This window comes from Hipposideros armiger, unplaced genomic scaffold (assembly GCF_001890085.2).
Source record: "Hipposideros armiger isolate ML-2016 unplaced genomic scaffold, ASM189008v1 scaffold_22, whole genome shotgun sequence".
Classification (NCBI taxonomy): domain Eukaryota; kingdom Metazoa; phylum Chordata; class Mammalia; order Chiroptera; family Hipposideridae; genus Hipposideros; species Hipposideros armiger.
In genome coordinates this window covers 570,426-592,567 of record NW_017731372.1, presented here as the reverse complement: position 1 = coordinate 592,567, position 22,142 = coordinate 570,426, and the positions used below count along the sequence as shown (strand labels likewise).

Here is a 22,142-nt window from a genome sequence, read left to right as displayed (position 1 = left end):
AAAAAAAAAAAAATTATTACAGTAAAAGACACATTCCCGTTAATTTCCTTCAAAGTACTCTCACTCGCTTCAAACACACTTATCCCATCATTCTTGCTACTTTCTGAAGCAGTTCTAGAAGTCCTCTTCTGTGAGTGTCTCTAGGTCGTGCTGTCGTGGCTGCCTTGATGTCCTGAATCGATTCAAAACGCTTTCCTTTCATGGTCATTTGGACTTTGGGCAAGAGCCAGGAGTAGCACGATGCTAGATCCGGTGAATGAAGTGAATGAGGACACATCATAATGTTTTTATTTGACAGAAATTGCCATACCAGAAGCGATGTGTGACACAGAGTGTTGTCATGATGGAGGATGAAGTAAAGACACTCACGAAAGAGGACTTCCAGAACTGCTTCAGACAGGGGCAAGAACAATGGGATAAGTGTTTTGAGGGGAATTAATGGCAACTGTCTTTTACTGTAATAAATTTTTTATTTAAACATTCACCATATTTTTCAATCACACCTCATAATGCCCTCTTTCTCAGCCACATGAGGATCATATGAGACAGGTGATGTGTTAACAACAATGGAAAAAAAAATTCTATAAATACAGAAGTATTACTTTGACATTTTCCATAAAGTTAACTAATCTATAAATATCAGTAATCCCAAAGTGATAAAGCTATGTGGAGTAAAAATAATGTCCATATATTCTTTTAAAAGGTTATTGGGTGAAGGGATTTGTATAAATTGATAGTTACAAAATAGTCACAGGGATGTAAAGTACAACATAGGGAATATAGTTAATAATATTGTAATAACTATGTATAGTGCCAGTTGAGTACCTGACTAATTGGGGGAATAACTTCATAAATTATATAGATGTCTAACCACTATAGTGTACACCTGAAACTAATATAAAATAACTGAATGTCAGTTGTACATGAAAAATTAAAAATTATAAACATTAAAAAAATAAAACTAAAAAGTTATTAGTAAGAGGTAAAACGATATCAAACATCCACCATCGACAACTTCTGACGTTTCATTCTTACCGCAATCTTGTTCTCCAAGCTAAATTTCCTCCTATAAACTTACAGCATTGATACACTGAGTTCATGAAGTTCATGGCAGGGCAGAGAGAGAAGAGGTGTGTAAAGGGTTAAGAAAAAAACCAACTTCAATCTTTATTCCAGAATTGATCTTACTTCTCAAAACGAGCTCGGCTACAGAGGTAAAAGCAGAATCCGGGCCGCACACGGCCAGCTCGGCCTTTCCGCTGCTCCAGGTTTGTTTTGGATGCCCACACGGTAGCGTAGTTGGTCATATTGTTGTGAGCAGTGAACAGCTTCACTTTCTGCCTAAAAAGGAGAAAGGGGTTAATTCTAAGACTCACATGTACTACCAACACAAAACACATTTCCACTAAGTGGGGGATGATTTCCAGGTAGCAATACCCACTGTAATGTCTGCTTGTGAACAGCACCAATAAGAATTGGACTCTGCACTTAAACACATTGAGGACGGGGCACTGTAATATACAGACACAAATCTGCGTCACCGGTCCACAATGTATTACTAAAAGGTGATGTAACACATGTGCCACTTACCAGCTGGACGATCTTGGCTAAGTTACTAACCCATTCTGAGCCTCATATTCCTCATCTGAAAATGGTATAATACTACCATCTACCTCATATGATTTTTATTTATAAACATTAAGTGAATTAATATATGTAAAGCATTTAAACAGGCTATGGCACATAAATATAAGTGACAATTATTCAAGCCAACTCTTCCAAAGTTTAGTTTAGCTGTTAGGTTACCTATGCTATTGATGATCTAAAGGTTATGTGCTGAACTGGAATATGTGGCACTTCCTATGACCTCACTAAGCAGTGCCTGCATGGTTCTTTTCATCCCCTAAGCAACCTGAACCTTTCAATGCTACACATAGGCAGCTGGCACTAAATGACTGGGACTGGCACAAAAAAGCTGCAAACTATTCACCATTCCCTAAAGTGAGCACTGTCAAATCGTATGATCAATACCAAGACAAATTACTAATTAGCCTGTAACCCAGTAAAAGATATACAGTAATTTCGATGGTATAAGAACACAGGGATTTAAAAATAAGGTGTTTCTGGGCCGGCCGGCCGAGTGGCGCAATGGTTAAGAACTCGCTTGGGATGCCAGAGGGCCCCGGTTCGGATCCCACATATGAGGGCCAGTGACACTGCCCTCTACAGCTAAGATGCTGAACAACAGCTCAACCTGGAGCTGGGCTGCCATGAGTCGCCGGCGACGGCGTGGACTGCAGTCCCTGTGGCAGTGGATTGCCATGGGCTACCGTGTGTAGCCAGCAGCCAGCGTGAGTGGCCAGCAGCCGCAGTGAGCGGCCGTCCAGAAGCCAGCGACTGATCTGCCTTGCCAGGGAAGAGCACAATGATGGTGCCAACTTGGGCCAGTGAAGCAACATCCTCCACAACTAGATTGAAGAACAAAACGACAGCAACTTGTCTGTTCCCCTTCCCCCAATTCCCCAGCACTGTTCCCATCCCCCCAATTCCCCAATAAAAAATCTTAAAAAAAAAAAAAATAAATAAATAAAATAAAAAAATAAAAATAAGGTGTTGCTGATACTAGATACTATACGGAATATTCTAAAGCAGCAGTTCTCAACCTGTGGGTCGCGACCCTTTCACAGGGGTTGCCTAAGACCATTGGAAAACAAAAAGATATTTACATTATGATTCATAACAGTAGCAAAATTACAGTTATAAATAGAGTAGCAACGAAACTAATTTTATGGTTGGGGGTCACCACAACATGAGGAACTGTATTAAGGGGTTGTGGCATTAGAAAGGTTGAGAATTGCTGTTCTAAAGACTTATTCTAGACAAACAGGTTCTTTGGGAACTTACTTGCAAGAGTCAATGACATAAACCACATCATTTATGGTAATGCTTGTCTCAGCAATATTTGTAGACAAAATAACCTGTGAAGAAATGATAGTAAGGAAAATTATACTTCCTATTATGTACTTGAAAGGATTTGCTTATGTAACAGATAACAAGAGAATTACAGAAGTCTTAAAAAAATAACTCACCCACTGACTGGATGAAAAAAAACCTACTAAGCTCAGAAAGAGAAGATCCCTCCTCAATTTAGACAGATTGCAATTTTTCTGATAGCTCTCTGAAGGCCGGTAACATCCGTTTATTATCGATGTCATCATTTCCAACCCCATAACTGCAATGTTTATTACTTACCTTGGTTACTCCACCTGGTACTGGATCAAATACTTTGCGTTGTTCCTCTCGAGGAATCTGGGAATGCAGAGGTAGAATCTGATACCTATGGCTTCCTATAACAACACAGAAAGGTTAAGTTCTAATAACAGGAGCCTAGTTTAAAACTGCTCTCTACATCATGCACATTTATATTCAAAAATTGACAAAACGCTAAATTTTGTTTTCATAGACTGGCTAAGGCACAAGCAAAAGTATTCATTTTTCACTCTCACACATGTCAGAATTCAAAGACTCATACCAAAATGTGGATTCATTTCCAAATGCTTCTGCATCGTGTAAATCAAATTCCAGCCTGGCAGAAAGACCAGCACAGCTCCAGGAACATTCAGAGTCTCAATGTACTTAAGCAGAGCCTCAATGAGTTCAAGAGGAGTTTCCTTTTCATTCAGCTGAGCCATGCTCATCTTCGTTTCTGGACCATATTCATCACCACAGATCAGGTTGCAATTTGCCTGCAAAACACAGGGAGACATATTTTGAACAGCTTGTATGTCTCTTAGATTTGTTGTTGACATTCAAATGACACCAAATGTCCTTATTAATTCTAGTGCATCAGTCACACCTGGCATATAGAACAAATTTAATTTCCAAAAATGTAGAGCCTACTGCACGTTGACATACTTTTTTTCTACTGACCCATATTTCCCATAGAACATAAAATTCAAGCACAAACTCTTACATTTGACTCTGAAACTTCTAATAACTCCTTCTACTGAGTATATTTTGATTACTATAAACTTTTGGTTTTTCAAAAATATTTTCTTTACTGATTAATGAACTGTTCCTATTGTCCTCTGTATCAATCAATATATAATTACCTTATCTATACACAATGCCTCCCTGGGTAATTCTCAGGCTCATCGCATACCAAATATGAAGTCCTTTAGTTCTTAAAATGAGTGTCCTGTAGGCAGGGTATTTGATCACCTTCATCTATTTCTGAAATAATGTGGTATTTCCCCAAAACTGTGCCTTAGAATCAATGACAAACCAAGCCTTCAGTAATGAGAAACTAAGTTGTTAAAACACGGCTTTTCCCCCGATTTGCTATTCATTTACATTCTCAGGTATTCTGATTAAAAACATCCAATCCCAGCTTATTTCTTATCCAATTCTCCATAAGAAAAATATGTCTTATATTTTTCATTCTGTTCAAATTTCCAGTTCCAAGATGAATTTTTAACCTTGTTAGGCCCAACTCTCAAGCACTACAAAATAAGCATCATTTCCTGTTTCTTAGAAAATCCTTCATTACTTCCTAAAATTTACTGTACATACGGATCACATGGACATCTTAAAATGTAGGCTCTGATTTAGTAGATCTGGGGTGGGCACAAGGTTCTGCCTTTCCCCCAGTTCCCCAGGTGTGGCCCACGGAAAACACTTCTGAGTAGGAAAGCCTCATAAAATAGAACTTTCTCTAACCATGTGTGGCCTCTAAACATCTTATTCTTTCCTCTTCTTTTTCTTTTGACCTTATGCCACAGAGGATTTAATTCATGGCATGAAAAGACCTTGTCACTGAACGTGAAATTCTCTGGACATACATTAATTCATTCAAAGACAGACACTATAGTTATTTTTTACAAGTTTCCTGTCATGCTAACTCGTCGCGTGTTTTCACTAAGTCCATTCTCTTCCCTGTAACCTTTCGCCCATAATGAAAGTCCTTTACGCGACTCACTTACATCGTCCTCCTCGCCACCGTCCTCCTCCTTATCCTTGTCCTTCTTCTTCTTGTCCTTCGGCGGAGGGACGAAGCTGGTCATCTGAATGCAGTCTTCCAAAAAGTATTCTGCCAGGACAACCCAAGTCAGGGGTAAGCACCATCGATTTTCAGAGTAGAGCAGTCTTTAAAACCCATTTTCTAATTCACAATTCAAAACTATCTTAATACCCATTAATCTGATTCTTAACAACTGCCAAGAAATTCCAGTGGCAAAAACCTCTTTTCCCAAACTCAGTGTCCCCAGCTCCTGGACCCTGAAGGAGGGTGAGGTATCTCTTATACATGTTCCCACAAAGCCAGTCAGGGCATCCACTAAACACAATATTTCACCAAACCTCCATGGAATGCCTATTGTGTTCATGTACTATGTCGTACACTCCCACAGTGTGAGAGTTATCCATGAAAATAACATCACTACAGTAGTATACCACGGTCTATCCTTCCTCTGTTGGGATGTACACATTAAATGGGTTCCTTTCAGTTATTACTCTGAAGGGCCTCAATGTCAAGGCTGGAAAATCTGCTGATCAATCATGCTCCTGAGTTTGAAAGGCCCAGAAATGTCTCATAATCTAAACATTTGCCTCTAAGCCCAAAGAGCCCCAAAGCGCCCTTCTCATCACATTATATCCAGGGTACGTACTATCAACATGACTCATTACTGATGTTAAACTCGGTCATCTGAGAGTGTCTGCCAGGGTACTACACTGTCAAGTTACTTGTTTCCCCTATCTACACCATACACTCTTTGGAAACAAGTCATTAAGCACAGCACACTCAAGGGACAGGGAGCTGAACCTCTCTTTCTTGAGAGAGAGTATCTACATATATTTTTTAGAGTTCTTCCATATGAGAGATTTGTCTTTACTACCCATTTATTTAACTGCCATATAGATATCCAAAGGTATTTATTTTATACTTAGGGTTACAATTCAATACCATATTATTATTATTTTTTTGCTTAAACTATTCCAGCTTTGGCCACTGAGAGCTCTTTCAGGTTGGCTCCTAAGTCCCTTTGTCTCCATCACTGTGAATCTGCGTTTTTTAAAAGCACTTTCGTACTTTCTGGCACTACAAGATATTCCATCTCTTATATTCCCTGCCTTAATTGTAGAACCAGCCATTTCTCCAAGGACATCTGGTTCTTTAACTGGAAAACAGCATTGGAAATAAGATCTTGCTGTTGGCATGACTCTTTCCACTGGGAGTCGCTGCTCCGAGGACTGCTCAGCAGACAGAGCTAGGAAGTATTATGTGTATTAACCCTGTATTCATACAATCTGTGATTATTTCTGTACCATCCATTCGTATCCATCTAAATGTATCTATCCATTCGTATCTAAACACTAGTTCTTACTAACGTCTCCAGCTGGAAACCAGTACCACACGGTTCATTCGAGCTTTCCCTCCTAACTGTAACCTCTCACACCAACAGTAAACCTGGCTTCATTTGTTTTAACCCCAGTATACTTAAAAATTTTTTTTTATTAGTTTCAGGTGCACAAAACAATGTAATAGACATTTACACCCCTCTCAAAGTGATAACCCCTCTCCCCCAATCTACTACCCTTCTGACATTGTGTATAGCTGTTATAATTCCATTGACTCTATTCCCTATGCTGTACTCCACATCCCGTGACTGTATATATGCATATATACAATATATACATACATGTATATATACAGATACATATACATATGCATACATACATACATACCAAGAGTGCCCAAAAAATGTATACAAGTGGACACTTTGGTCAACATTGCTCAAGCAGTAGTTTGCCGTAATCAGAAGTGTCTGGACGCTGATGGTAACCACTTTGAGCACCTCTTGTAATTGTATTCATCTTTTGTTATCGGTATATACAATTACAATTTTAATACAGATTTTTCCTTTCTTAAAATATGTATACATTTTTTGGCACCCTCTGTATATATATTTAGTTATAGCTGACATTCAATATTATTCAGCTTCAGGTGTACAGCACAATGGTCAGGCATCTACAATGTCCATGAAGTGGTGGTCTCCCTAATAAAACAAGTGACCACCTGACAAAATCTTCACATTATTGATTATATTCCCCAAACTGTATTTCACATCCCTGTGGCTATACTGTGATTACTAATTTGTACTTTCTAATCCCTTCACTTTCCCCCCCATCTTCACCCCTTTTACCTAGCAACCCTCATTCATTTCCCCCACTATATCTGAGTCTATTTCTGTTGTATTTGTTCATTTATTCTGTTCTTTAGATTCCACATATAAGTGAGATCATTTGGCATTTGTCTTTCTTCGTCTGACTTACTTCACTTTGCATAATATTCTCCAGGTCCATCCATGTTGCCCAGTATACTTTTAAAGCAGTTTTAGTACTCTTGTGAGATACAACTACATTGGCTTTTATTTCAGAGCTAGTCTTACTTTAGAATTTCAAAAATTAGCACCCCAAAATAGCCATTCATTGTTTCATACCGACACTGCAAACGGTTTAGCTTATTTTCATCCCTCAATTAGTCTGTCCAATAATTCATTTTTTTAACCTAAGCTACTAAAGTGATGACACAATCTTTTAAAGAAAGTAAAGAATTATTTATAACTATCAGAAATAACTTGACCTTAAAACACTCACCTTAAATATCATTCCAAAAATCTGCGTGCTCTGGGTCTAAGAAAGCTTCTCTTATTAATTTGACCCTGGCTGCTTACACTTTTAACAGTATTTCCCATGACCATCTATAGACCATACTGATTTTTTTTTTTTTAGACCATACTGATTTACACTTGACTGTACATAATTTTAGAAGTTAAGTTTGGCTATAAATAAAGGGCAGGAAATTTACTGGATATACAAACTCTGCAAGTACTGAATGAAACTTGTTCTCCCTCCTCAGACTGTACTTACTATGGCTTGACTAAAACCCCAAGGATGTTACGATGCGTTTAATACTCAACTAGTTTGGCATGTATTTTTTTTAGCTGAGCCACCCTGCCACCTGTTGGCAGCTCAGTGGCAGCTCAGCTCGGGCTGGGCATCAAACCACTGTTGCTCAGAGATCGCACTCTTGAGCAAGCTCTTAACCAACTGAGCCACTCGGCTGGCCCCTGGCATGTATTTTAAATGTCCTTTAAACTATAAAGGACATTTTCCTCATCTCCAGAATTAAGAAACTGGTCAATTATGTTCCCCAGGAGCATAAAAGATATTCACCCTCCAACCACACCCCCGCAATATTTACCTTGAACTGGGAAAGTCCTCCCATAAACTTCAATGATGGGGCAACTGAAGAAGTATTCACAGAACATGCTGGTATCGATAGTAGCGGACATGAGAACAATGCGAACTTCAGGATAAGCCTGAACCACATCACGCAGCACTACCAAAAGGAAGTCTGTCTATTAAAACAAATACATACATTAAAAAGAATTACATAGGAAGTCCATGCTCATGATATACACCCAAAAGATTTGTTGTGTTATATAGCCACAGACATCCGTGAAATTCAGTTTCTTAGGTAGCTTGTTGATGCCTAAAATAAAGGGCTTATAGTGGGGTACAGTAACTATTTTTAAGAACAGTCATAGGCTAATAGCTGTGGGGATTAAAAATGTGCTATTTGGGTAGGGAAAATGAAAACATTAATGAGAGCAAAGAGTTCATCTCAAAGTTTTCAATGAAATTTATATTTGTAGTCACACAAACTTTAACTAAAAAAAAGGAAAAACCCATGATGAGCCAAAAATCAGTTATCCAATCACATGTAATCTTAAAAATGTTGAAAAGGTCCTATCTGGTTCATTCAAACAAAATAATGGCCAAGACATTTAGTATTTAATAATGTAAANTTCCCCTGTAAAGTGACAAATTTAGATAAGGTTCATCTGAAAGAGACCATAAAAAGTTTCTGCAAAGGCATTTTTCCATTTTTCACTGTGAATGGTGAAATAAAGACCTGACAATCTTTCAAGGCAAATTGACCAAAACCATTTTTTTAAGGAAAATAGTAATAATAATAATCTATGATGTTTCCAGTATTATTTGGAATAATTTAAACTTTTAGAACGCTGGTATGGTACCATGCTAGTAAAGACAATACTGAAACATTTAATTTTGATTAATCAGAAAAGAAACCATAAAGCTTTCAAGAGATTCTGAATGACAAAAACAGAAAAAATTTTATCCTATTAAATAAATTTCTGACGTAAAAAGTCATTTGATAAACCATCCAAACTGTCTTACTTGCTTTAGCTCAACCATAAAGGTCTAAGTTTTGCCAAAACTAAAGATGATTAAAAACAAGAGTTATAAAAGTACTTTCTAGAGGAGGAACTCTAACAAACGTTTTAAGCAATAAATGCTGGTGCCAATCTGAATGACCTACTGTACAACCTCTGACACCTTTGTGTGAATGTGTAAAATTGTGGAATAAAAACAAGTCATTGCATTATGGTATCAATTTTCAAATTACATAATTATTGTATAAGTTAATTCTATGCAAGTTTTGCCAAGGACCTAAAGAGGGAAAGGTACAAAATAAATAAATTTTAGTTTCTCCTTAATTCTTGCATGATCATCAATATGTGAAAAGATCTGAGCTGCAAACATCCAAAAGACATTTTTTAATTATATTACATTTAAAAATTATAAAATTTACTATAGATAAACCTGTATTTCAAAGAGAAACTGATTATTAAAATCATTAGTTCAATTATTGAAATATGCTAGCTCTTTGTGATCAGTGCAACTATACTTACTTTACAATAAAGTAGGTCTTTACTTTTAGAGTTCTGTGAGTTTAACAAAGGAAAGAAATAATTTTAATAGGCTAACTAAAAAAGATGCCCAACATCTTAGTGACTAAGTTCAGGGCTTGATAAAAGATGTAAGCAGTGGAAAAAGAACAAATTAAGCAGACATTCTATTTGGATTTCTTTTTATTCAGAATATTAATTAGCATTAGCACCTTACCATAATGCTCAAGTTACTTACATTTATGTCTCTTTCATGTATTTCATCTACAATCACATGACTGATTCCTCGAATGCCTGCTTCTAACTTTCTTAGGAGCACACCTTGAAAAGAAAATCAGAGCAACAACTGGAGAAGAGTTTCTATGTTGATTAAAGTAGGAAGGATAGAAAAGTGCACAGAAATAAATTTCTAGACAATCAACTATGCTTGAACTACTATAACCCCAGCATCATACTAGGAAGATATAACTCTAGTAACCTGATTTCATTTTCTCTACGCTACAACAACCAGCAGGTATATCATGCTCTCCATGTAACAAACAAACAAAGAAAAACTGCCCAAAGTTCTATTTAAACAAGAATTCTGAGACTGGCTCCTTGATTTATTATTCCAGGCATTCTGGTTTTCTTCAAAAACAACACAGTATAAACCCCAAATGAAAGACCAAAATGAAGCACATTACTGACCTACAGTACAAAACAGTATACTGGCATGAGGGCGGGGGAGCACAGACTCGAATCGAACACCCCCCCCCCCCACCTAGAGAAAACCACCGCCAGCCTGAATCTTTTGCTTATATTCCTTTTCATATAGCTTTCATGTCATCTATACAGATACCTAAAAAAATGTATGTTAACATACATATCTCTGTGTTTTTTATTTTATTTATTCTTGACTTTATGAGAATGTGTATTTTATGTAATCTTGTGGGATTTCCTTTTTCGCATACTATATAGCACTGCTAAAATTCACCCATAAGTACTACTACTGTTATTTTTTCTAATGACCGTTTAACATCCCAATGTGTGAATATACCAATTAATTCACCAGTAGGTTATCTGGTGGTACCTACTGCAGGTAGATACTGCAGGTCTCTGGGTTGTTTCCAGTTTCACTATTGTGAACATTTGCTGCTATGAATGTTCTTGTTCATGTCTCCTGCTGTACAAGTTTATATGGGCAACTGTGGGTATGCAACTGCAGTTACAGGGTAAATGCTGAACTTCAGGAGATAGTGGAGACGAAAAAACTATTTTTCTAAGCAGTTCCATCGATTCATATACTCTCATGAGCAGTAGAAAAGAGATCCTGCTGATCCTCATATTCTCCAAAACTTGGCATCATCACTTAGATTTTATTAATCAAATTGATATAAAGCAATACCTGTTCTTTCTTATTCACCAATGAGACTGAATATCTCCTCATGTTTATCAGCCAAATATGTTTCCTCTTTTGTAAAACGCCCGTTTGTATTTTTTGCTTATTTTTCTACTGAGTCATCTGTACTTTTCTTATTGATTTGTAGGAAGTGTTTATGTATTTCTATATTAATCCTTTGTTGGCTATATTGGAATCTTCTACCCTGTGATTCTCTTTAAAGTATCTTTTGAATAAACAAATACTCTTAGCTTTAATATAGATGAATATATCAGTCTTTTCATGGCTAGTGTATTTTGCGTTTTAAGAAATCTTCCAAAAGGTCTAGAACTATGATGCCCAGTACAGTAGCCACTGGCCACATGTGGCTACTGAGCACATGAAATGTGCCTAATCTGAACTGAGATGTGCTTTAAGTGTAAAATATTCACCCAAGTTTGAAGACTTATTATGAAAAAGAGAATGTAAAATATTTCAATATATTTTTTATATCGACTACCTGTTGAAAATAGTTTTGATATACTGAGTTAATTTCACCTGGTTTTTTTCTTTCACCTTTTAAAATACGTTACTAGAAAATTTAGTTACATATGTGGCTTGCATTATGTTTCTACTGGACACTGTTACCTAGATATTTACTTACATTTTCTATTAAGTTTTAAAACTGCTTTGGCATTCAATTCCTTAATCTATTTGGAGTTAATTTTTATATTTGGTTATGAGGTAAGAATCCAATTTCAAAACTACTTACTTATAAATGACCAATTGCTTCCAGTTCCAATGACTGAATAGTCCATTTCCTTTCCCACTGATCTGACATGTCATCACTCTCTTATACCAAAGCAACATATAACACACAATCTGTTTCTATATGCTATATCATTCCATTGGTCAAAATGTCAACCCAAGTACTATACTATCTCAATTATTATAGCTTTAAATTAAGTCCTGATATCTATAAAGCAAGACCCTCCCATCCTGCTCTTCTTTAGGAGTCCTAGTTATTTCTGGCCACAAATTTTACCTATAAGTGTTTCTAATCAGCCTATTAAATTCTATGAAAAACCTTACTGGGAATTTGATTAGAACTGAATTCAAACTGTGGATCAGCCTGGGGAGAACTGACATCTATATGATATTAAGTCTTCCTAGCTATGAACATGATCTGGTCTTATTTTAGCATTTTGTAATAAATTTTATTTTTCCTACAGAAGTCCCACGTGTCTTTTTGTTGGATTTTTAGGCACTTGACATTCTGACCACTGCACTGTTATCGTTTTAGTTGTTTCCTAGCTGTTTGTTTATAATATATACAATGAAATAGACTTTTATATATTAATCTTTTATTCAGCCACATTGTTAATTTTTCCTATTCTATTATTTATAATAATTGGTCTGTAAGTTCTTTTTGGTTTTCCCCTGTAAAGTGACAAATTTAGATAAGGTTCATCTGAAAGAGACCATAAAAAGTTTCTGCAAAGGCATTTTTCCATTTTTCACTGTGAATGGTGAAATAAAGACCTGACAATCTTTCAAGGCAAATTGACCAAAACCATTTTTTTAAGGAAAATAGTAATAATAATAATCTATGATGTTTCCAGTATTATTTGGAATAATTTAAACTTTTAGAACGCTGGTATGGTACCATGCTAGTAAAGACAATACTGAAACATTTAATTTTGATTAATCAGAAAAGAAACCATAAAGCTTTCAAGAGATTCTGAATGACAAAAACAGAAAAAATTTTATCCTATTAAATAAATTTCTGACGTAAAAAGTCATTTGATAAACCATCCAAACTGTCTTACTTGCTTTAGCTCAACCATAAAGGTCTAAGTTTTGCCAAAACTAAAGATGATTAAAAACAAGAGTTATAAAAGTACTTTCTAGAGGAGGAACTCTAACAAACGTTTTAAGCAATAAATGCTGGTGCCAATCTGAATGACCTACTGTACAACCTCTGACACCTTTGTGTGAATGTGTAAAATTGTGGAATAAAAACAAGTCATTGCATTATGGTATCAATTTTCAAATTACATAATTATTGTATAAGTTAATTCTATGCAAGTTTTGCCAAGGACCTAAAGAGGGAAAGGTACAAAATAAATAAATTTTAGTTTCTCCTTAATTCTTGCATGATCATCAATATGTGAAAAGATCTGAGCTGCAAACATCCAAAAGACATTTTTTAATTATATTACATTTAAAAATTATAAAATTTACTATAGATAAACCTGTATTTCAAAGAGAAACTGATTATTAAAATCATTAGTTCAATTATTGAAATATGCTAGCTCTTTGTGATCAGTGCAACTATACTTACTTTACAATAAAGTAGGTCTTTACTTTTAGAGTTCTGTGAGTTTAACAAAGGAAAGAAATAATTTTAATAGGCTAACTAAAAAAGATGCCCAACATCTTAGTGACTAAGTTCAGGGCTTGATAAAAGATGTAAGCAGTGGAAAAAGAACAAATTAAGCAGACATTCTATTTGGATTTCTTTTTATTCAGAATATTAATTAGCATTAGCACCTTACCATAATGCTCAAGTTACTTACATTTATGTCTCTTTCATGTATTTCATCTACAATCACATGACTGATTCCTCGAATGCCTGCTTCTAACTTTCTTAGGAGCACACCTTGAAAAGAAAATCAGAGCAACAACTGGAGAAGAGTTTCTATGTTGATTAAAGTAGGAAGGATAGAAAAGTGCACAGAAATAAATTTCTAGACAATCAACTATGCTTGAACTACTATAACCCCAGCATCATACTAGGAAGATATAACTCTAGTAACCTGATTTCATTTTCTCTACGCTACAACAACCAGCAGGTATATCATGCTCTCCATGTAACAAACAAACAAAGAAAAACTGCCCAAAGTTCTATTTAAACAAGAATTCTGAGACTGGCTCCTTGATTTATTATTCCAGGCATTCTGGTTTTCTTCAAAAACAACACAGTATAAACCCCAAATGAAAGACCAAAATGAAGCACATTACTGACCTACAGTACAAAACAGTATACTGGCATGAGGGCGGGGGAGCACAGACTCGAATCGAACACTATAGCCACAGCTTTTCCCAGGCTCTTCTCCTCTCTCATACGCAACTCGCTCTGCCACAGAAACTGCACTGATTCTCCTGGGCTGAGATGAAAAAAAAAAGATTTAAAAGCTACAAAATTATAGTTACACTTGTTTATCAGGGTTATTAATTATTCTACTATATCTGTCCCCCTGCCAGCTCAGTCATCAATAGAAACAATAATAGTAATGATAGCTTAAGGAAGCTCCAGGACAAAAAAACTACCACTTAAAAGATATGGCATATATTCTAATAGAAAACAAAATTCCTTCACCACCGGCCTAAACTCTTAATGATATTCACAGTGATTTTCCTGTAGAGAATGGGGCAGAGCACACATGGGGAGCTTGTTCTTTTTACTGCCTACAATAGTGAAGGCATGCATTTAAAAAATTATTTAACTGAGACGTATGGGTATTAGGAAGGTGAACAATCTCCTTCTTTGCCGTATCTACTGTGGCCACCCCTCATTCGTTTATTAACTCCTAAAGTAAGCATCTATTGCATATTTGTATCAGGTGCCACAGAAGGTGCTAGAGCTAAGAAACTGAATGAAATCACTCCTGTTTTTGATGAATTTACACAGCAGGGGAAACTGAGTGCATGTTACTGTTTCCAGCAATAAATATGCTCAACCCTAAGGAGAGGACTACAGGTTAAGTGTTGGACCTTGATTTTTCTAGAAAATTTTCCGAAGTGTTCCATATTTTCTAACTATGCAAAACAATATTTACTTGGTTGATACTACTATGTCTTAAAGGTATAGCTGCAGAGGTACATGACGATTTATAAAGACTGAATGTGTCTAAGTTGCCTTGAATTTGATTGTGTCACAAAGTTCTTGATGATGGGTTGGATTTTAGTTCCTTGAGAAAATTTTTTCTGAGTTTCATATCTAGTTAAGTACTTATCTGAAGATATTCCAGGTTATGATATGACTATTTAGGAAATCAGAGGCTGATACAATTTTGAAAGAACAAAAAATACAATTAACTTCACTAGAACTATCAATATGCTTTGAATTAATACAAAACATGATTTATGAATTTCTATATCCCTAATATAATACAAGAATCAGTCAGGGTATGGGGCTCGTAACAAATACAGGTGAGTGTACAATCACCTATTCATAACGTATTCATATTTATCCTGTCCCTTAAGGGATTAAAGGATGCCTTCTTCAACACATTGTGCTGAATTTTCCTGCGCTTCTATTCTGTCTGGTGCATGTGCCTTGACTTGCCGAAACAAGCTAGCTTTTACTGACCAGTACTCTGCAACTCACAAACCCTGAATAAAAGTGCTACATGGAGAACTGAACTCTGTATTTGTCCATCAAGAGAAGACTGTGCTATATACTCATGTCAGGAAATGTGAAAATGATATTCCATTAAAGGCACAACATTTACTAAGTTTTCTGGACCCTTTCAAGAAGTCTTTGCATTCTATAAATAACAGGTGAATGCTCAATGCCACTATTATCCCCTTCCTCTACTTTTATCTTTCCTACAGTTGTCAGCATTTCTATTAAGTGGCTTCTAGAACTTAAAACCTATTAGGATAGTGGACTCCTCTAAGGTGTATTCATATGCTACTGGGTCCTCAGGGGTTGCTCCTACCACCTGGGACTACCATCTTTTAGTTTCCAGCCTTCTAAAATGAAATGGGCAGGAGATGGTACATTCCCTGAGTAATATCTATTTTAGTTCTTAATTCTAATGCCCCCCAAACACATCTGTCTTAAGAGACTCAAGGAAGCGATCAATGATAGAGGGTATTACAAACTAATATGAGGTGCTAAAACAACTATCTTCAGGAGCCCGACCAGCTAAATTTACTTGAATAGGAACAGAAAATATCAACATCAATATCAAGATGACTATTCAAACAGCAAAGAAACAAATGACCCTGCCATCTCCCCATATTTTGTATGCTTCTCTGATTTATCAACTTCCAGTTTCAACAGCCCTGACTTAAAACAAAGGAAAATATGTTTAAGATACACACTAAAAAGAGAAGCGCTTTTTTCATTCACAATTAATTCGACTGGAAATCAGTATGATTTTTTCTGACGGGAGAATGACAAAGTGCAGGCAAGTTAAAATATGCATACCTTTTGATCCAACAAACTCCACATCTAGAACTTTATTCCAAATAAAATAATTGAGTATATAAAGATGTATATATAAGTATGTTCATCCCAGCATACATAATATCAAAATCTTCAAAAACCTCCATCATTTGATAAAGTAAGGGTATATGCATAAAATGGAAGATTATGAAGTCATTGAGAAATTATGTGGTTGCTCTAACACCACATTTTGCTGTCACATAGAGGGCAGGTTAAGACGGTGTGCATGTGGTATATGTACATTATAATCTGAAAAGATACAGACCAAGCGAAAAATTATTACTTCTGGATGGTGGGATCCTGAGTGGGCTTTGGTTTCTTTTAAAATTTAACTTTGCTAATTTTTTGCCAATGGCTATATGTTCCTTTTGTAGTCAGAAAGAAGCAACTAAAAATAATTAAATTCTCATTATATTCACAAGATAAGCATTTTGTATAGAACACTGCTTAGTGTAAAAGACTGCTAATAAATGTTTAAACACTTCTCAGACTGCATACCACCTGATAGCCTAAGAAGTTGCTCTACTTATCCCTTGAATAATTTATCTCTTTTCCCTTGATCTTCTGTGCTTCAATAATTGTTTTACGTATTTCCCCACAGTGAATAAATACAAGACAAATTTCACCAGCAAAACATCACCTTCTAGGTACACCTTCAGGGCTACCTTTCCACATATAGCTTATGTTCCCTTCTTAATTATTTTATAGTATATTGAAATATTCTGTATTCTACAAATAACTACAAAGAATCAAGACTCTGGAGACCTCCAGAATAATGACAATTAACATCTGTAAAACATAACAGTAAATATCATGGCTGCATATACTATTTTATTTGTGCTTCAGAACACGAGACTTTTTTTCATTCTGATTAAAAAACAAGCTCAGAGAAGTTACATTATTTTGCCTAAATTCATAGAAATGAGTTCAGATGTAATACACATTTTCTTTACCCCCAATCCAGTCCTTGTCCCAGTTATGTGCCTCTTATTGTTATAGCTTTATGTTGTATTTGGATTATTGAATGTTAAAAATAACACAATAACTGATTTAAATAAAACTAGTCAGTAGTGACGAAAGCAGGGGATAATGTCAAGAGTCCCTTCAACATAATACTTCAAAATTATCCTCCAAGATATGAGCTTCCCTTTACATTTTCATTCCACGTATGAGGTGTGACCAAAATATGTGGTGAATGTTTAAAAAAAAAAATTATTACAGTAAGACACATTGCCATTAATCCCCCTCAAAATACTCTGTCTCACTTCGAACACACTTATCCCATCGTTCTTGCCACTTTCTGAAGCAGTTCTGGAAGTCCTCTTTCATGGGTGTCTTTACTTCAGCCTCTATCATGACAATGCTCCGTGTCACACATCACTTCTGGTACGGCAATTTCTATCAAATAAAAACATTACGGTGTGTCCTCACCCACCTTATTCACTGGATCTGGCACTGTGTGACTTCTGGCTCTTCCCCAAAGTCAAAATGACCATGAAAGGAAAACATTTTGAATCAATTCAGGACATTGAGGCAGCCATGACAGCACAACTAAAGACACTCAGGAAACTGCTTCAGAAAGTGGCAATAGTGACGGGATAAGTGTGTTCGCAGTGAAGGGGAGCATTTTGAGGGGGATTAATTGCAATGTGTCTTTTACTGTAATAACTTTTTAAAAATTTAAACATTCACTGAATTTTTTGATCATACCTCGTTATGTGCTGATCTCATTTTTTCTATAGAATCTTATTACTCTCGCCCGGAGTCCAGCCTTAGTCATAGGTGGTTTTAAGGGATTGCCTCTTCTTCACAGTTCACGTATGTTCACTTTAACTGAACATCTAATATTTACTGAGTACTCAGATCACTATGTGCCAGACACTGGGCAACACTTTCCATACCACAGGCAAATGAAGGCCAGTCTCCAACTGTTTTTTTTGCAGTTCTAGGACTCGCCTCCTTCAGGTACCCCTCTTGACATTTATCCAGAAGTACAATAATTTCTCTTATCTTACAGTCGTCTAACTGAAAGGACACAGGTCCCAGAACTGCACCTCTATTTCTCATCTGGGTATTTAAATACACGATCATAGAACTCAGCTGCAATAAAATAATTTCTCAGGCACCAGATATCACAAAACATATTTGGCTCCACTTTCTCTATTTTCTGAGTTCTCAGCTTATGAGAGACAGCTATATCCTGATATGATGGCATACATGAGCATTCAGTAAAAGATAGCCATTGTGTTTTGCTAGCTTGCCTACTCTTGCTCCGACTGGTTTTCACTGAATGTTATTAGGTGATAAGATAGAGAGGACCAACATTTGGATGTGGACCTCAGGAGAAAGTACTCTCAGTATGTTTGATTCTAGCCCAAAGATTCCCTCTAGCCCAGAGAAAACAATCCCCACACGGTTCAGTTTAGCTTATCAGTGAAGGATATTGGAAATTAGAACAAGACTTAATTTCTTTTAATGTTTTGTTTTTAAATTTTAAAGGGCCTAATGCTCTACCACTTTCAAAACCTTATGTGGCTACAAAGGAAGAGTTGATCAAAGAATTAGGAATAGTCTGGCCTCTAGGTATTTCCACCTGCAAACTCTATCCACACCAGACACATGCCTAGCAAGTTGGCTTACTACTTACCTGAGTTACTACAATATTACACTCTGCTGCTCGGTCATTCTGGATAAACTCATCTAGAATAAACTGGGGAACTTGTGTAGTTTTACCACATCCAGTAGCACCTCGGATAATGACAACTGAATTGTGACTGATCGCTTCCAGGATTTCATTTTCAAATTTCTTCACAGGTAGTGACTCTCTTTCCTGCAAGACCTGTATTAGAAAAATTACACTTCAGTCAAATTTCTACCAACATATACATTAGAAGCAATTGTCTTAATGCTAAAACAAATTTGCCATCTCTATAAAAATTGCTTTCCACTGGCTTAGTATTCAAAATATACTTTTTCATAAAAGAATGTACATATTTATTTCTCTAACAGAACTACCCCTTCTCACTACATTTCTGGAGAATCTGTCTAGTGGCCTTGTCCATACCTTTACTTTCCTCCTTTTTTCCTAAACATTCCATATACATGTCCTTTCTTTCAACATTTTAATGTTGTTTTATTTTTAAAAAACACCTGAAAAATGAAAAACATCAAAAAGATTTAGTACCCCAATATCTCCACTTAAGGGAACTAATAATCCCAGGCCCTTAACTCACGACAACTACTCTCAGTGGTAACTAAGATCAGCAGTTTGGTAAACATCTTTGATGTACCTTTCTAGAAAGGACAAAATATATTATTCACTGTCCTTTTGCCCATACCTAGAAAGTTCTGAAGCTCTGGGCACTATATACTTCAGACTTACAGCTTGCAAATCGTGATCCTGGTCCAACTGGTACATTAATTCATTCTTGAGGTCCATGCTTATTTGTTCTGGAGTAGCCTGTAAAATGGGAAGGCAACAAACAAAAGCCCATAACTCATCTTCAAACTGAATCTGTTTTTTATCCAGACATCCTAATGAAAAATACTCAAAAGTAAAATATAAGAGTCTGATCTCAAAAACAATTGCACTCACATAAGCCAGTGGCCCCTCATCAATGTTGCTACTAGTCCAAGGATTCCAGTTGGATTGAGGAGGTGACCAAGGAACTACACCCATTTGGGTTTTTCGCTGAGATGGCTCGAAGTGAGCCAATTTGCCAAGGTTGAGTACAACAGGCACAGAAGGATCATCAGGCTATTAAAAAAGAAGAAAGAAAACCAAAATAATCAATTCCAGTTGCTTGTGTGTCTGACTAGAGAATTTCTATACAAAAGTGAACTAAATAATTAACTGTATGCTTACTGGGGGCCGGATCTCAAGGTTGAGCTCTTGAATAGTGTTTTGCAGCTGATTCTCTAAATCTTGAGAGAGGTTAACTTTGTAAGGTTCCATCTAGAGAAAAAGGATGACCCATGAAAATCATGTAACACACATATAAGCACTACTCAAATCTACTGTCACAGGGTTAAGTTTATGTGGTCGACACTACTTAATTTTCTTAAGCCAAAAACTAGTTCCCTTCCGTGAAAGAATTACTTCAACAATTATTACCCACTGTGAACACAGCAATCAGCCAGACACAGATGATTATTAGTAGGGCCATTTCTATTACTTAAGGTAATACTCCTAGAACCACAAATTAGTTTTTAGCCAAATACTAAACAGCTAAATCGAATTTTACAATATCTGTCTGGGCTACTAAGTCTAAAGACTCACGGTCTCTCCTTCTTTCTTCTTTGTAAGTCCAGAGTAAGCTTCAATCACTCCAAGATGGTAGAGTTGTCTGATAAGTGACAGGGCACAGGACTGTGCTGCCAGTTTTTTATTTGATCCATGCTCACGTGCAAAAATCCCTACAATTTAAGGTCAGGATTACCAAAGACAGAAGAATAACTCATCTAAGGAAAGAAACATCTTGTTTCATAAGCAACTAGGGGTTTAGGTACAAAAGCCACCCTAAAATACAGTGTAAGTCCCGGGTTCTAAGTTCTTTTTCATTCTAACTGCTAATCAAAAGCAATTCCATAATAGCATATCAACTAAGTAACCATCTTGATTACAGGCTGATACTAACACACGAATCATCACTATAAAAGCAAATAATGTATTTCAATAAAAGTTGTCATTATTAACATCATTTGAGATTAAAATAGGGGAAGAAATCAGTTTAACTTTTGAAAAGCAAAAGGTTAAAAGGCAAAATAATCAAAGGAATGAAAATCGGTCCACAGTGGTTATGCAGACCAGGGGTTAGCAATCTTCTTCTATAAAAAGTCAGACAATAAATATTTTAGGTTTTGTAGACCCAACTATTCAACTATTCACTACTCATATTCAACTCTATCTTTAAAGTCTGAAACCACTCAGAGATAATAGTTAACTAGGGTTTGACAAACTACAGGCCCAGGAATGAATGGTTTTTATGTTCTTAGAGTTGTACAAATATGACAAAAATAAGTGTGTTATATATTGACCCACAAAGCTTGCAATATTTATGATCTGGCCACTAACAGAAGTTTGCTATCCCAACATAAACAAACGAATGTAGCTATGCTCCAATAAAACTATGAAACAGGTGGTGGGCGGTATTTGGCCGAGGGCTGTCATTTGCTGATCCCAACACATTAGACTGAACCTCGTAGCTACTTGTACTTAAAGAAAACACTCAGAGAAAGTTTCCTCTCCTTTCCTTCCTTCAATATCACTGTTTTAGGAGATGACATAAAGCAAGAAGGGGTGGGCAAAGACACATTCCTGTCTAACTCGCCCATTTAGTCTACTTCTGACGGTCAGACCAATGGACTCACAGAAGTCGGACTGTTTTTAGCCTCTTCCCTTCATATTCCATCCACTCAACATGACTTATTTTTAAAGTCTAGGATAAAAAAATTCAACATCATCTCCTGATGATTCATTCAAGTTTCATTCTATCAGGAAAGTCCTTCATACACGAAATTTAAAACATTAGTGTTATTGCAGAATTCTCAAGCTGGAAAGAATTTTAGGGCATTTCTCTCAATTCACAGATAACTGAGTCCCAGTGATATAAGGGGTGATTTATTCAAAGTCACAAAACCTGTTAGTGACAAACCAGGTACACAGAGCTAATTCCTTATCATTTAAGCATAATACACTGTCTGCTGTAAACTTACTAAGAATAAAGAATACATGCATATCTTTTGCCTTTTTACTTCATGAATAACCCCA

At 36.2% G+C, this 22,142-nt stretch overlaps 1 protein-coding gene across 2 annotated transcripts in view; it reads right to left on the bottom strand.

Moving 5' to 3' along the window:
- Positions 1-22,142, bottom strand: part of DHX9 (DExH-box helicase 9) — a 47,201-nt gene that overhangs the window by 10,354 nt on the left and 14,705 nt on the right. For both annotated transcript variants that reach the window (XM_019635554.1, XM_019635555.1), the window contains 13 exons: positions 20,652-20,788; positions 20,238-20,327; positions 19,968-20,129; positions 19,755-19,832; positions 19,020-19,211; positions 14,162-14,303; positions 13,713-13,795; positions 8,264-8,420; positions 4,983-5,089; positions 3,533-3,746; positions 3,253-3,347; positions 2,905-2,978; positions 1,189-1,341 (listed from right to left, as the gene is read on the bottom strand). In XM_019635554.1, the coding sequence (XP_019491099.1) occupies positions 1,189-1,341; positions 2,905-2,978; positions 3,253-3,347; positions 3,533-3,746; positions 4,983-5,089; positions 8,264-8,420; positions 13,713-13,795; positions 14,162-14,303; positions 19,020-19,211; positions 19,755-19,832; positions 19,968-20,129; positions 20,238-20,327; positions 20,652-20,788 (1,684 nt within the window). The remainder of the gene's footprint in view (positions 1-1,188; positions 1,342-2,904; positions 2,979-3,252; positions 3,348-3,532; positions 3,747-4,982; positions 5,090-8,263; positions 8,421-13,712; positions 13,796-14,161; positions 14,304-19,019; positions 19,212-19,754; positions 19,833-19,967; positions 20,130-20,237; positions 20,328-20,651; positions 20,789-22,142) is intronic.